General features: G+C 42.2%; 1 protein-coding gene across 1 annotated transcript in view; it reads left to right on the top strand.

The window, feature by feature from the left end:
• Nucleotides 1-11,262, top strand: part of PTGFR (prostaglandin F receptor) — a 35,791-nt gene extending 24,529 nt beyond the window's left edge. The window contains exon 2 of the mRNA XM_044000919.1: nucleotides 10,957-11,262. Within this exon, the coding sequence (XP_043856854.1) occupies nucleotides 10,957-11,262 (306 nt within the window). The remainder of the gene's footprint in view (nucleotides 1-10,956) is intronic.
• Nucleotides 11,263-14,817: the final 3,555 nt, after the last annotated feature.

Raw genomic sequence — 14,817 nt, 5'->3', positions numbered from 1 at the left:
TAGAAAGTCAGTGTGGGGCTCTGTGATCACACAGGGAGTATGTGTCAGAAGCCAGCTGGGGTGGTAGGAGGAAGGAATGAAATAAATGGATGGATGCGTGAAAAACCAAATTTATCAAGCAATTCCTATGTGCTAAGCCTTGGAGGTACAAACAGGAACAACTGGACAATCCCTGTGACTGAGGTGCTCATGCTCTAGTTATGGGAGAGCCTGGAGGTACCTCTGAGATCATCTAAGTCAATTCTTCACTTAACAGATGAGGAAACTGAGGTTGGTGAGGTTAAGGGACTTGAGGTTAAGTGACTAGTCTAGGGTCACACAGCCAGTATGTAGCAGAGGCGGATTTTGAATGCTGGTCTTCGTGACTCTAAGGCTGGCTGTCCAGTCACAATGCCAGGCTGCTTTTCTCCTTTTCAGTCTGTATAAAGTCTCAACAAACATATTTTAACATATTGAGTATCCATAGATGAATGGCATTTATCTAGCACTTTTAAGGCTTACAAAGCACTTTACAAAAATGAACCTTGGGAAGTAGGTGTTATTATTGTCCCCATTTTATAGCTGGGGAAATAGAGACAGAGGCTAAGTGATTTGCCAAAGATCTCACAGCTAGTAAGTATCTGAGGCTAGATTTAAATTCAGGTCTTTTTGACTCCTCGCCCAATTCTCTATGCACTGTGGCACCCCCTCACTGCATATATACATGCTTATATGTGTGTGTATATATATATATATATATATTTATATGTTTGTGTGTGTGTATGTGCATATATATATATATATCCACATATATACTATATAAAATACATCCATATTATACATATAGCTGATATCTTGTTGATTACAGAGAATTGCTACAAGTAAATAAAGCTATTCTTTTCATACCTTTAAAGGCACGTATAACGGTGAATATTGGCAGCTTTGTCTGAATCTAGGAATAGCAAGATTGATTTCTATCTTCAGAGGGGGAGAGAAAAGAGAAGAGGATCCAACATTCTCCCTGTTGACCAAGGACTTTTTGCCTATGGCATATATTCACTGTCACTGAATGAAGAGGTTGATGAAGGAGCTGAAACGTGGGGTAATTGTCACTTGAGAACATTGCATCCATGTTGCCTCTGAGCCCTGCTGGGCATAGCCTTGGGAGGTAGCATGTCTACTGGTGATGAAGGAATGTTTGTCCTAACATGGCTCTGGCTTTGGAGTCAGAGGACTGCCGAGGACTGCTTAGGTGGGACCAGATTGCCTCTAAGGCCCCTTCTAGCTCAGAATCTATAACCTTAGAACATCTTTAGACTAGTCTCCTCATCTGGGAAATGATGAGCTTGATCTGGAGGTTTCTTCAAGTCCTAGATCTTTGACTCCCAACTTCTTCATGGATCACTTAATCTGAATTTGAATGTCTCTTCCAGTTCTAAATTTATGATCCTAGAATCTTTGCAGGCCTCAGTGTCCTTATCTATAACATGAAGGCACTTGATTAGATGGCTTGCAAGGGCCCTTTCAGTTCTAGATGTTTGACCTATAAACTCCTTCTCACATATGTGTTGGCCCATAGCAGGCAATACATGTTGGTTCCCCAGGTAGGATATGAGTCCTTGAGCGCAGGGTCTTTTCATTTCTATCTCATATCCCCATCACTTAACACAGTGACTGGCACATCATGGCAGCACACTTGATGCTTGCTTAGTGATCAACTGATTGATTAGTAAGGTTGTGGATGCTAAATATTTGTACCGGATGATTGAAACTACGTGGTACTGGCTAAGAAATAGAGAGGAGAATCAATGGAAGAGTCTAGGCACAGAAGACACAGGAGTAAATGACTACAGTAATGTACTGTTAGATAAGCCCATAGACTCCCACTTCTGGGATAGGAACTCGGTATTTGACAAAAACTGCTGGGAAAACTGGAAGAGAGTATGGCAGAAACTAGGCATAGACCAATATCTTACACCTTATACTAAAATAAGGTCAGAATGGGTATATGATTTAGACATAAACGGTGATACCTGTAAGGGGCTAAAATCCTAGCTAGCCTGTCTAAAATATCTGAGTGGTCACCAATAAATTATAAGCTTCAGCAAGAATTAGACTTTTAAGCATTTATTAAGGAGAATAAGAATTTGGTGAAGACAAAGAGAAAGGCCTAGATTCATCTATCTATTAAAGGGAGAGAGCATTTCTAGCTCCCTTCTCCACCCAAGTCCTAAGGAAAGAGAGCGAGAGAGCCAGCCTCACCCCCTCTTCCTCCCACAAGCAAACGTCACTTCCTGACGCTAAAGAGCTGGATGTCTTGCCCTCAGATGCCTTCTCCTCATGGTGGAGCTTTGCTACAGTAAGTCTCCAGCAGGTGGTGTCATTCCAATTGTTACATACCGTAGGTTAATTAGGAGAGGAAGGAATATTTTACCTCTCAGATCTATGGAGAGGAGAACAATACAGAATGATGTTAATACCATTAAAGCAAAAAACAAAACTTGGGCTTTATGAAGGATGTTCAACCCATCACTAGGCAGTGAGTCTTGATTGAATGCTTGCTTTTTGCTACTCACTGACTTTTTTTTTTTAATTTTTTAGTGAGGCAATTGGGGTTAAGTGACTTGCCCAGGGTCACACAGCTAGTAAGTGTGTGTTAAGTGTCTGAGGCCGGATTTGAACTCAGGTACTCCTGACTCCAGGGCCGGTGCTCTATCCACTGCGCCACCTAGCTGCCCCCTACTCACTGACTTTTGAAGTCAGGAAGACACTCACTAGCTCCTTTACCTTGGGCAAGTCACTTTACCCCATTTGCCTCAGTTTCCTCATCTGTCAATTGTAGGAGGAATTGGCAAATAATTCCAGTATCTTTGCCAACAAAACCCCAAATGGGGTCACAGAAAGTCAGACATGACTGAAACAACTGAACAACAATGACAACTTTGTGCTGGGAGGATCAAATGAGTGAACATAAATAAAGTTGTATAAACCTTAAAGTGCTGGAGAAATTCTAGTTATAATTCTACATGCCATTTGTTTTAGAACTCTATCATGTTTTCAGACCAGTGTTTTATGCTATGTCATCTTTAAAGTTACACCCATTTTTGTGAAATTTCCCATGGAACAGCATAGATCTCCACCAAATGCCTCAAGTCATCTCACCATACTGACATAATCATAAACAGACCCTGTCCACTGGTGGTTTCTGGGAAGGTGTGTCATCCTTGAAATCAAATGTTGCAGAAACATCTTGCCCATGTAGCCTCATTTGGTTGTGAAATCAGTGTGAAAACAGCCAAGTTACTCATTGTCGGTGCCTAGCACTGTGTTGTGGTATCAAACCAAGCCAAACCCTTTCTGAACCATTATTGACCTTGTATAGATGTGAATGAGAGTGGGAGAAGGTGCAATAGATTCTGGGCTGGAGAGTTGTCCTTTTTGGTTATTTTGGGGTATGGGTCAAACCTACAGTCTTTGAATGCTGTATATTTTGTACCCCAGTTGTAGATTGCCATCCATTGATACCTTCTCATCTGGTACCATTTTTGCCAGTCGTCCCATAAATAATACATAGAGAGGGGCAGCTAGATGGCGCAGTGGATAGAGCACCGGCTCTGGAGTCAGGAGTACCTGAGTTCAAATCCAGTCTCAGACACTTAACACTTACTAGCTGTGTGACCCTGGGCAAGTCACTTAACCCCAATTGCCTCACTAAAAAAACAAAAAGCAAAAAACAAAAAAATAATACATAGAGGATCAACACAATTTACTTGGAGAGTAATTTTTGATATTTTGTGAACACAAACATCAGTCAGTCAGCAAGCATTTATTTTTAATCTATTTTTAATTTTAAAATTATATTCTATTTTTCAATCCACAGAATAAAACCAACATTTCCATAACGCAGTACAATAAAAAAATGATTGAACATGAAGCTGCAAATCTATCATGTATATTTTGCTGTTCCCTCCAAATATACAAAGTTTTCTTATAAATTTCTTTTTTTCCTTTTTTCACCCCCCTTTCCTGATGGCTATATACAGAAATAGGTGTGTGTGTGTGTTTCTGTATAATAGTAGCCATACTATTATATGTTATATATATATACATATACATACATATATATGTAAAATTATTCTCTACATACTTCTGTTTACGAGTTCTTTTTCTGGATGCAGATAGCTTCTTTCTTCATATGCCCTTTATTCATTCTTAAAACAACATTGCTGGGGCAGCTAGGTGGCTCAATGGATAAAGCACTGGCCTTGGATTCAGGAGGACCTGAGTTCAAATCTGGATCAGACACTTGACACTTACTAGCTGTGTTACCCTGGGCAAGTCACTTAACGCTCATTGCCCCACCAAACAAATAAACAAACAAACAAAAAAACCCAAACACACACAAATGAGATCAGGGATTTCAAACAAACAAACAAACATTGCTGTTAACTGTATACAATGTTCTCTTGGTTCTTCTCACTTTCATGCAAGTCTTTCTATGTCTTTCTAAAATCATTGAGTTCATCATTTCTTATACACCATACACCAGAACTTGTTCAGCCATTCCCTAGTTGATGGGGATCCCTGCAATTTTCAGTTCTTTGCCAACATAAAGAGAGCTGCTGTCTTTTTTGTGGTGTCTAAGAATTGGACATCAAATGTATGCCAACAATTGAGGAATGCCTAAACAAGCTGTGGTATATGATTATAATGGAATATTATTGTGCTATAAGAAATGACAAGCAAGATAATTTCAGAGAAACCTGGAAAGACTTACATGAACTGATGGATAGTGAAGTAAACAGAACCAGGAGAATGTTGTACAAAATAAAAGCAATATTGTTCTCTGAAGAATTGTAAATGACTTAGCTATTCTCAGCAATACAATGATTGCAGACAATCCCAAAGGACTAACTCCAAAGAAAGAACTGATATTGATTGAACACAAACTGAAGCATGCTATTTTCACTTTCTTTCTTTCCTTTTTTTCCAGTCTTCTACAAAATGACTAATATGGAAATGTTTTACATAATTGCACATGTATAAAATATCTGATTTCTTACTACCTCAGAGAAAGGGGAAGGAGGGATGGAATTTGGAACAAAAAGCTTTAAATAAAAATGTTTATTATTTTTAAAAAAGAGAGCTACTATAAATATCCCATTCACATTCAAAGGGTATTGTATGGAACCAGAGGTGGCCAAGAGACTAATGCAAAGGTGGCCCTGGATTAGGAGAGTTCTTGTGGGACTCCTGTGCTTGGCCCTATGACTCCAGGGTTGGGTTGTCTTTGCAGAATAAAAAGTATGCTGCTCAGGAAAATCAGGATAGACTTGGGTTCAAATGCCACTACAGGCACTCACTGACTGTGGGACCCTGTGCAAGTCACTTCTCCGGTCCTCAGTTTCTTCATCTGTAAAATGGGAATCATTATAACAATGATAACAATGATGATATGATAATAAAAAAATAAAAATATTTGCCCTTCTTACCTTCCAGGGTTATTGTAAGGAAAGTACTCAGCAAACTTTCAAAGGCTGTTGAGACATAAATTTTACTTATACTGAAAGTACCCTCAGTGAAGTGGATGCTTTTTCAGGCTAGCACCAAAATCTTTTCTATCCACACATGTGCCCATATGTGTGCACATATGCATACAGGCATGCCTTTGCATTTGCACACATGTGTGTATATTTATATGCACCCTCCCCCATCACCACCAGTGGATGCCACATTTTAGGAAGACACATGCTCTGGAACTTGTTCAGAGGAGGGTGACCAAGAGCTCAGGGCACTGAAGGGGACATAGGATAAAAAATTTAGAGCTGTGAGAGATCTTAGAGGCTATTTTAAAGATGAAGAAACTGAGGCACAGGGAAGTTTATGGACCTGCCCAAGGTTACACATCCAGCAAGTGTCTGAGGCAGGATTTGAACCCAGGTCTTCCCTAACCCTCAAATATTGGAAGAACTTTCATGCCTAAGGGAGAAAAGACATATTTTAATGCCTCTAGAGGGCATTATCTTTCAGATAAGGAAATTGAGGACAAATGAAGTTAAGTTACTTGCCTCAAGTCACGCAATTAAATGGCAGAATTAGAATTTGAACTTAAGCCCTTTGACTCCACATTTAGTGTTCTTTTTACTCCACTGCACTGACTCATTAAAAAAGTGTAGTCTTGTGACCCTGGACAAGTAATTTAATCTTTATGAACCTCAGTTTCTTCGTTTGTAAAATTGGGGTGATGACAACAGAAGGATATTGACCATAGAGGGTCCATGGAAATAATGTATTTAAAGAAAGCCTTTTGCTAGCTTTACATTCCTAGGTAAAGGTGAGCTATTCTGAACAACAATCTGATAATCCAATGTCCACATTGATGGCTGGCACAAAGTGGACTCTGAACAAAGACTTGTGAGTGAGAACACCCAACAGCCTTGGCACACTCTCTCTGTCACCCTTTGGATGACCTGGGATTTTGATTCCTTTGGAGATTGGGGAATTCCATGGTTTATGACCCTAGGGCAGGACTGCTTAAACTTTTTCTGTCCATGACTCCTCTTCACTGGAGAAATTTTTACACAACCCCAGGTATATAAAATAGGTATACATAACCTTTTATTGATGCCAAAATTTTTCACAACCCCGTGTGGGGTCATAACCCACAGTTTAAGAAGCTAGGCCCTAGGGCACCATGGGAAGGATAAAGGGATCTCAAATATGTGCTTTTGTTCTTAAAGTGTGCTTGGGGAAAAGAGGACCAAGGGCCTTTTGTGGCCAGATTTTCAGGGTTCCTATCCTCTCTGGGAAATTGAAGAAAGCAGTAAGCATAGAGTAGTTGACAGAAACAGTGTTCAGGGTTGCTGGGCTTGATCTGGCTAGAGGCCTTAAGCAGTTGGCCCCATTGCCAAACCAACATTTGTTTGAATGTCTTCTGGAAGGGGACACCCACTGAGCCACTGGTTGTCCCCATGGCAGGACAGATTGTCCCCTCCTATTAGAGAAAATTGGATGGGCAGCTAGGTGATGCAGTGGATAAAGCACTGGCCTTGGATTCAGAAGGACCTGAGTTCAAATCCAGCCTCAGACACTTGACACTTACTAGCTGTGTGACCCTGGGCAAGTCATTTAACCCTCATTGCCCCACAGCAAAAAAAGAAAGAAAGAAGGAAGGAAGGAAGGAAGGAAGGAAGGAAGGAAGGAAGGAAGGAAGGAAGGAAGGAAGGAAGGAAGGAAGGAAGGAAGAAAAGAAAAAGGAAAAAGAGAAAATTGTCTGAAACATGTGGGCATTGTCAGGCTTTATTGTCTTTGTCTGGGATTGATGGTTATAGGGGCAGTTTTCTGCCCTGTGTAATGGCTCTCAGAAGGGATCCTCAACCTTCTTTAAAGGGCTGTTGTAAGTCCCACAGTAGACCGAAGGACTGTGGATTTTCATATGGAAAGGTCCAACCCCCTTCTTTTGCTCATGGGGAAGCTGAGGCCCAGTTAAATGCAATGACTTTTCCAGGGTTATCCAATCAACAGAATGTAGAATCAGAGGATCTGGGTTCAGGTCTTAGTTCTCCCATTACTCAAAGAGGTTAGGTACTTTGCCTTCCAATCCTCTGTTTTCAAGAGCAGCCTTAACACTAGTGGCAAAGCCAGGGAGCATAAAGCTGAGAATCATTTCCCCTCCTTCCATCTTGGCCACCTCATCTGTAGCACACCTCTCCCCCCTTGAGTCACATGTCTCTCCTCCCTTAGTCAGAAGACCTGAGCTTGTGCAGTTTCCTTATCTCTCCCAGACTTAGTTTCTCCATCTGTAAAATGTGAGAAATAAGAACATCTCCTTCACAGGGCTGTCATATTGGTAAAGGGCTGGGCACCTAAAGAAATCCTTGGTCCTTCCTTTGGTAGATCCTCTCTGCAGATGCCCAAGGAATCTTCCCAGTCATATCTCTGACCATGCCTCTCTTGCTCCACAACCACCAATAGCTCCCCATTATTTGTAGAATAAAATACGAACTCCCTCACATGGCATGTAAGGAACTTTGTAATATGACTCATAACCCAGCCTGTCCAATCTTATTTCACAATACTTATACTTTCTGGCCAATGGGACCTGTCGTTTAAATGTATCCATTTCAGTTAATGAACAAAATGCTTTTAAAAACAGTCCATCAGGGGCAGCTAGGAGGCACAGTGGATAAAGCACCAGCCTTGGATTCAGGAGGACCTGAGTTCAAATCCAGCCTCAAACACGTGACACTTACTAGCTGTGTGACCCTGGGCAAGTCACTTAAACCCCCATTGCCTCACAAAAAAGATAAAAATGAAAATGAAAAACAGTCCATCTAAAAGCTGGTCCCTGAGCTCATCCTGTCCTGTCAAACCCTGTCTTCCTTGACCTAGATTCCCTCCAATGCTTCTTGAAAGACTTCTTTTCCCTGAAAGTCAATCCAGTTATTTCATGGAACTGCCCCTTATTCACCCATTCCCAGTTTCATATTAAATTTTGTAGAGATCTTTCCTTTTCCTTTATTCTACCCCCATTGTGCCCTGCTCATTTGTGGATGGTCATATCTCATGCATTAATCTGAGGTATCACACATAGGAGCATTGACTTCAAATGGGCAGAATTTCAGGGGCCTTATAGTCCCACTCCAACCTAAGCCATGAATCCCACCTATGAGCTCCCCCAACAAACACGTATCCAAGTGTCTACTGGAAAATCTATGGTGATGAGTTATTCATTACTCTTGCCTTCAAGTTACTAATTTCCCCTGGGGGTACCTATGACAGCTACTCTATAATCCAGAGATGCTGTTCTTCTTGGTCTTCTTGAAATGTGATAATCCACCACCCAATTCCATCCCTGGATGTCCCCCATGCTTAGAATTTTCTACCTTCTCTCCTCTGCTCTCTTCCTTCCCTGGCTTCTTTAACACTCAACTCCCATCCTAGCTGTGACCTTTCCTGGTCTTCCCCAGGAGTGCCTTCCCTTTGAATGTGCCTAATTCCCATTCCTTTTTTTAAAAAATAGTATTTTACTTTTTTCCCTCCAATTACATGTAAAAACAATTTTTAACATTTTGGGGTTTAAAAAAAGTTTTGAGTTACAAATCTCTTCTTCCCCTCCTCCCTCCCTAAGACAGTAAGCAATCTGGTATATTTTATACATGTGCAATAATGCAAAACATTTCCATATTAGTCATTATGTGCAAGAAAACTCAAAAGAGAAAGATAGGAAGAAAGGAAGGAAAGAAGGAAGGGGAAAATATTATGCTTCAGTCTATATGACTCTGGAAGCAGATAGCATTTTTCATCAGTCCTCAGGGATTGTCTTAAATCATTGTATTGCTGAGAATAGCTAAATCATTCATAATTCTTCATCATACAATATTGCTGTTACTGTGTACACTGTTCTCCTGCTTCTGCTCACTTCACTTTGCATCAATTCATGTAAATCTTTCCAGGTTTTTTTGAAATTATCCTGCCTGTCATTTCTTATAGCATAGTAATATTCCATTACAATCCTCTACCAAAACTTGTTCAGCCATTCCCCAATTGATGAGCACCCCCTCAATTTCTAATTCCTTGCCCTCACACAAAGAGCAGTTATAAATATTTTTGTACAAATAGATCCTTTTCCCTTTTTTGATCTTTTTGGGATACAGACTTAGTAGTGGTATTGTTGGATCAAAAGGTATATACAGTTTTATAGCCCTTTGGGCATGCATAGTTCCAAATTGCTCTCCAGAATGGTTGGATATGTTCACAACTTCACCAGCATTTGTAATTTTCTTTTTCTGTCTTATCTGCCAATCTGATGGGTGTGAACACTTTCCATTCTACTGTCTATGTTTTATTTATGGATCTGGCTGTTTGTATATGGTGTCTCCCAATATAGTGTGAGCTCTTTTTGCCTTTGTGTCTCTGATGGTTAGTGTCATGGGCATACATAGAAAGTGCTCAGTCAATGTTTGTTACTGACTGGTGAAAATTTGCATAGCATTTGCAGGTTTGCAAGGGCTGACCACAACCCTGGAGCATGGAGGTCATTATCACTCCCATTTTAGAGCCCACTCGTGTTGAATGACTTGTGCAAGGTCATACAGGCAGCAGGTAGCAGAAGGACTCTGAATCTGAGTCCCCTGATTCTAGTCAGCTTTCTTCCCACCTAATCGTGCTGACTCCTTAATAATGGTGTGCTTTGAGGTCCAAGAGTCTGAAGGACCATTCCGTGGGGAACGGATTTGACTTGTTCTGTTTAGATTCCAAGAGCAGAACAAGGAGCAAGAGTGGGGGGTAGGGGTGGGGAGCCTAATGATTAGAGTGGTCCATGGTGGGATGGGCTGGTAACTACTTGTCAGGTACATTAGAGTGGGAATCCTTTCATGTATGACTCAGACTAGATGGCCACTCTCAAATTCAGGCTCTATGATTTAACTAGTCCTTCCTGAAGTCATCTAAAGAGTGTGTAGATCTATATCTATACAATCCACTTTTAATCCTACTTCTAACCATGCAACTCTTTTTTTCTCTCTCTCCTCCTGTCTTCCTTCAGATTACAGCTCAAATCCCATCTTCTATAAGAGGTTTTTCCTGATCTCCTTTCCTGATCTGAAGCCTTGCTCAGAGATCACCTCCAGTTTTACCTTTTGTCGTACTGAGTTTTTTAAATGTCCTTTCCCCTTTTACTAGCTGTGTGAACCTGGGCAAGTCACTTAACCCTCATTGCCCCCGCAAAAAAAAAAAAACAAAACCAACAACTAAGTTATTTCCCGTTAGACTGCGAGGTCCTTGAGGGCAGGGACTGTACCCTCAGCACTCAGCCTAGAGCCTGGTACCCAGTAGGCACTTACTGAATACTTACTGACTAGACTCTTTATGTCCATGTGTCCTGAGGAATGCAACATTCCACCTGAGTCACACAATTCTGTAGTCCAGACCCCACTTTGATTCCTGCCCTAATGTCCAAGGTCTTTTCTCTCCTAGGTGACCATGGCCAGCATTGGAATCAATGGAGGTGACTCACTGCAAACCTGTGAAAGGGTCCTCTTTGCTCTCCGCATGGCCACATGGAATCAGATTTTGGACCCCTGGGTGTACATCCTGCTGAGGAGAGCTGTCCTCAAGAACCTCTACAAGGTCACCCGGAGGTGCTGTGGAGTGAACGCCATCGTCAGCTTGCACGCTTGGGAGCTCAGCTCCATTAAGAATTCCTTAAAGGTTGCAGCCATTTCTGAGAGCCCCACTGTGGAAAAAACAAGCCCACAGCCACCCACCGTCACAGGGCACTAAGCCTGTGGAGGCACAGCAAAGAGGAGGTGGGGCTGGGGCCATTATCCTGTTAACTCAGTAATTACAGCCTGCAACTTTGAGGGTTAGGTCCGTCATAGTTATTGTTGTAGTTGTGCTCATCTACAGTCATTGAATTAACTGGATAATTGCAAATATCTCCTTTGCTTTATGCAGACGAAGGACAATGGCAAATGACAAGAGGGCCATAGACTGAGGTCAACTTTGTGGTCAACTGTGTTGGTGACTAGATATATTTACCAAGGAGTCCCTGCAGACTGCCTGGGTAGCCCAGTGAGCACTTAGACACCATAGCTAGAGTTTAGCTGAAAGGAGGCTAGGATGCCATCATTATGTAGCTAAGGAAACTGAGATAATGGGAGCCTATTGATTTACTTACAAACACATGGGTTGTCAATATGAAGGGTGGTCTGGGAATCCACACAGCTTGTTTCTGAATGGTTAGTACCCAGATCTGCCGTGAAATGCATGAAGCACACTCAGAGAACTGGTATTATATTACATGTTTCTGGTCTGGTCTGTCCTCTCAGTGATTTTACAGGCCATCCTAGGCCAGGTCACAGAACCATAGAATTTCAGAGTGGAAAGGGGCCACCTAGTCTGGCCCACAAGGGATCCTCAATGGATCATAGCTGGCAGGTAACCCTAGATCCTTGGTCTGGAGACCTCCGGGCAGTCCAAGGCACTGCTGGCCCAGCCTATTCACTTCTCATTCTGAAGCACATTCAGGATATGGGAACTCTGTGTGTGTGTGTGTGTGTGTGTGTGTGTGTGTGTGTAGACAGTCTAGCCATTCCTTAATGGGCAGTGTAATAAGCCCCACCTGGGGCTTATCAAGATTTTCAACCTAAGAAGTAGACACCAAAGCTATACTGCAATTCAAAGCTATTCTGTAGAACTGTACTGAGGACTAGTATGTGCCAGTCATTGTGCTGGGTACTGAGGATAGACACAAAACCAGAACAGTTTCTGCCTTCAAGGTGGTGTGGGCTGGCCACAACATGTACATAGCTGACTGAACCTAAAATTTATACAAAGTAATTATGAGTAGCATGAAAAATAGGGTGCATTGAAAATTTTGTACCTCTTGTAGGAGGCAGTCTTTATTCTGAGCCCTCACCAATTTAGATTTCCTTTGGCAGAGCCTCTGGACCACCAGAGCTGTTTGGTTGCAGCCCTTCAAGGCCACCACCTGATCTGGTGGTGGTGGTGGTGATGGTCCTTCGTTCTCAAAGAGTATCATGACATCAGGGTCATGCCATGACTTGCACTGAATTGGATTGAAGTGTAAGGGAGGGCTGTGCAAGGTCACCAACCTCACTCTTTTCTCCAGAGCCATCTGGGTCCTGTGGCAAGATAGATATCAGGACAACTGGAGATGGCCCCAGATGTTTAAGGCAGTGGGGTTAAGTAACTTGCCTGGGGTCGCACAGCTAGTAAGTGTCTGAGGTGAAATTTGGACTCAGGTCCTTGTGACTCAAGGGCTGGTGCTCTATCCAGTGTGCCAACTAGCTGCCCAATTATGTATGATTCATATCATTAGACAACTACCCACATGGAGGACATCACAGTTCCTGGAAATGGTCAAGTTTCAAGAAATAAGAGTTGGTGGGTTTTCACTAGGGGAATCACCAAAGAGCACCTTTTCACCTGAATGATGTTGGGGGTATCAGTCTTACCCAGGAAAGCTAAAATAGAAGGAGCTACATGCCAGAATTTCAGTCCTGTCCAAGCAGGGGTCAGCAATGTAATTAGGTAATAATTACCTTAATTGAAAACACAGGGAAATGTGGATTAACCACTTTTATGTGAAGATCCAGCTTAGTGGGGTCAGGGTTCTGTAAACAAAAACCCCATTGACAGGGTCACAGCTTTACTTAGAACTGGAAGGGGCCTCAGAGATTGGCGAGTCTAAGCCCCTCACTTTACAGATGGGGAAGTCAGGGCCAGTGAGGTTCAATAACTATCTGTGTTAAGTAGCGGAGCCAAGCTTCAGAAGAGGCCCGTGACTCCCAGCCCAGACTTTCCCCCTTCTCATAATTATCTAGTGGAGTCATGTTGAGTTCCTTTAGAAGCATCACCTGAGTGAGCATCAGAGTTGCCAATAGTTCCTTTCTCCTTGTGGAAGGTGGTGATATCTAGGTGGTTGTGTCTAATAAGACCAGATGCTAATGATTTGATCCAATTGGTAGTGTGACCTACAAATCTGAGCTCTGGTGGCCATAACTAATCCAAGCAATTTTTCAGCTGAGGCATTTTCAGTAATGGACCTTGTACTTGTAGGTGGAGGCCAAAGACCTTATGCAGATTTTCATGACTACCCTGAGCCCCCAACATATTCAATCTCAAAATCTGATAGAAAGTGCAGACCATGTTGACCCCATTCTCTGCTTTGGCCATTTTCTGCTCCCATTCTTAAGGGCAGAAACTGTTTTACTTCCCTGAACTTTTATCCCTACTGTTTAGCATAGTGTTCAGCACATAGTAAGTGCTTAGTGTTGGACCATTTCATTCCTTCATTCATTTGCAAAGACAATGGGATGGAAGAAAACCTGAAATATGAGTTTGCTGTTAGGTAGAAAATTACATCTTCTTGTAGTCAGTGTCAGTATGGCAAATGGAACATGCCTAAAGCTTATGTCACCTCTCTGCACAAGGTAACAAGTGGTCTTGCCTGGTGTCTGTATTTCAGTGTGTGGTTCTTCCATGTTAGAATCCCGGGGAGCGGCGGGGCGGGGGGGGGGGCGGTGCTGCCTTTCATAAGAACGGAGTTGCTTTTTGTAAAATCTCTTGATGACTTTCCCTGTCATATCATTGCAGTTTCCTCTTAGGGAACTGGATGGAAATGATGTGAAGATGCTACATATCAATGCTTAATCTATCATTTGGGTGCCACAGTCAAAGGTGACAGCTGAAAAGTGACACTTGAAAGTGACCATCTGCTTACTCTGCCATTGGAACCTACCTTGGACTTTATCATGTGAATTAATGTATTTTGTGTTCTCTGGCTGACATGTAGAAAAGGTTCAGTGGTGATGTGTATATGTGTTTGTTTGTATTCTGTGTACCAGTATTGTAATGAATGTAACTTTAACACTTCATTAAAAGTAAAAATGTAAACGAGATGTCTCTCCCAAGTGGAATATACCAGCATTTTCAAAGTAGGGGCTGGCATTTTGGGAAAGCCAGAGGGGAAGGCCCAGGGGTCATAGGAGGGGACCTTCTGACATTCTGGATGGGTGAGCTTGGTCCATGGAGAAGGTTCTGATTTGCATTGGTGGAAGAAGATTCCTCTCCCAGGAGTTCTCCTTACTAGAGAAATCATAGGTCCAGTCCCAAGTCCTACTCTTCTCCTTCTCCTCATCAGCTATCATCCTATTAAAGGTGCTGTGATATGTCAGGCTCTATCTAAGCCTAAAGGTTGGGGTTCTAAGGATCATAGTGGATCAAAATGGGAAATATGGGGGGACTCCAACACACAGATCCAAAGGCATTTTCATCCTCAGAAGCTCCTCAGGGATCATTTGGCCTCTTCTG

Source organism: Dromiciops gliroides, chromosome 4, assembly GCF_019393635.1.
Source record: "Dromiciops gliroides isolate mDroGli1 chromosome 4, mDroGli1.pri, whole genome shotgun sequence".
Taxonomy (NCBI): domain Eukaryota; kingdom Metazoa; phylum Chordata; class Mammalia; order Microbiotheria; family Microbiotheriidae; genus Dromiciops; species Dromiciops gliroides.
The sequence above is the reverse complement of the archived record's forward strand: the minus strand, read 5'-3'. Positions and strand labels throughout refer to the sequence as shown.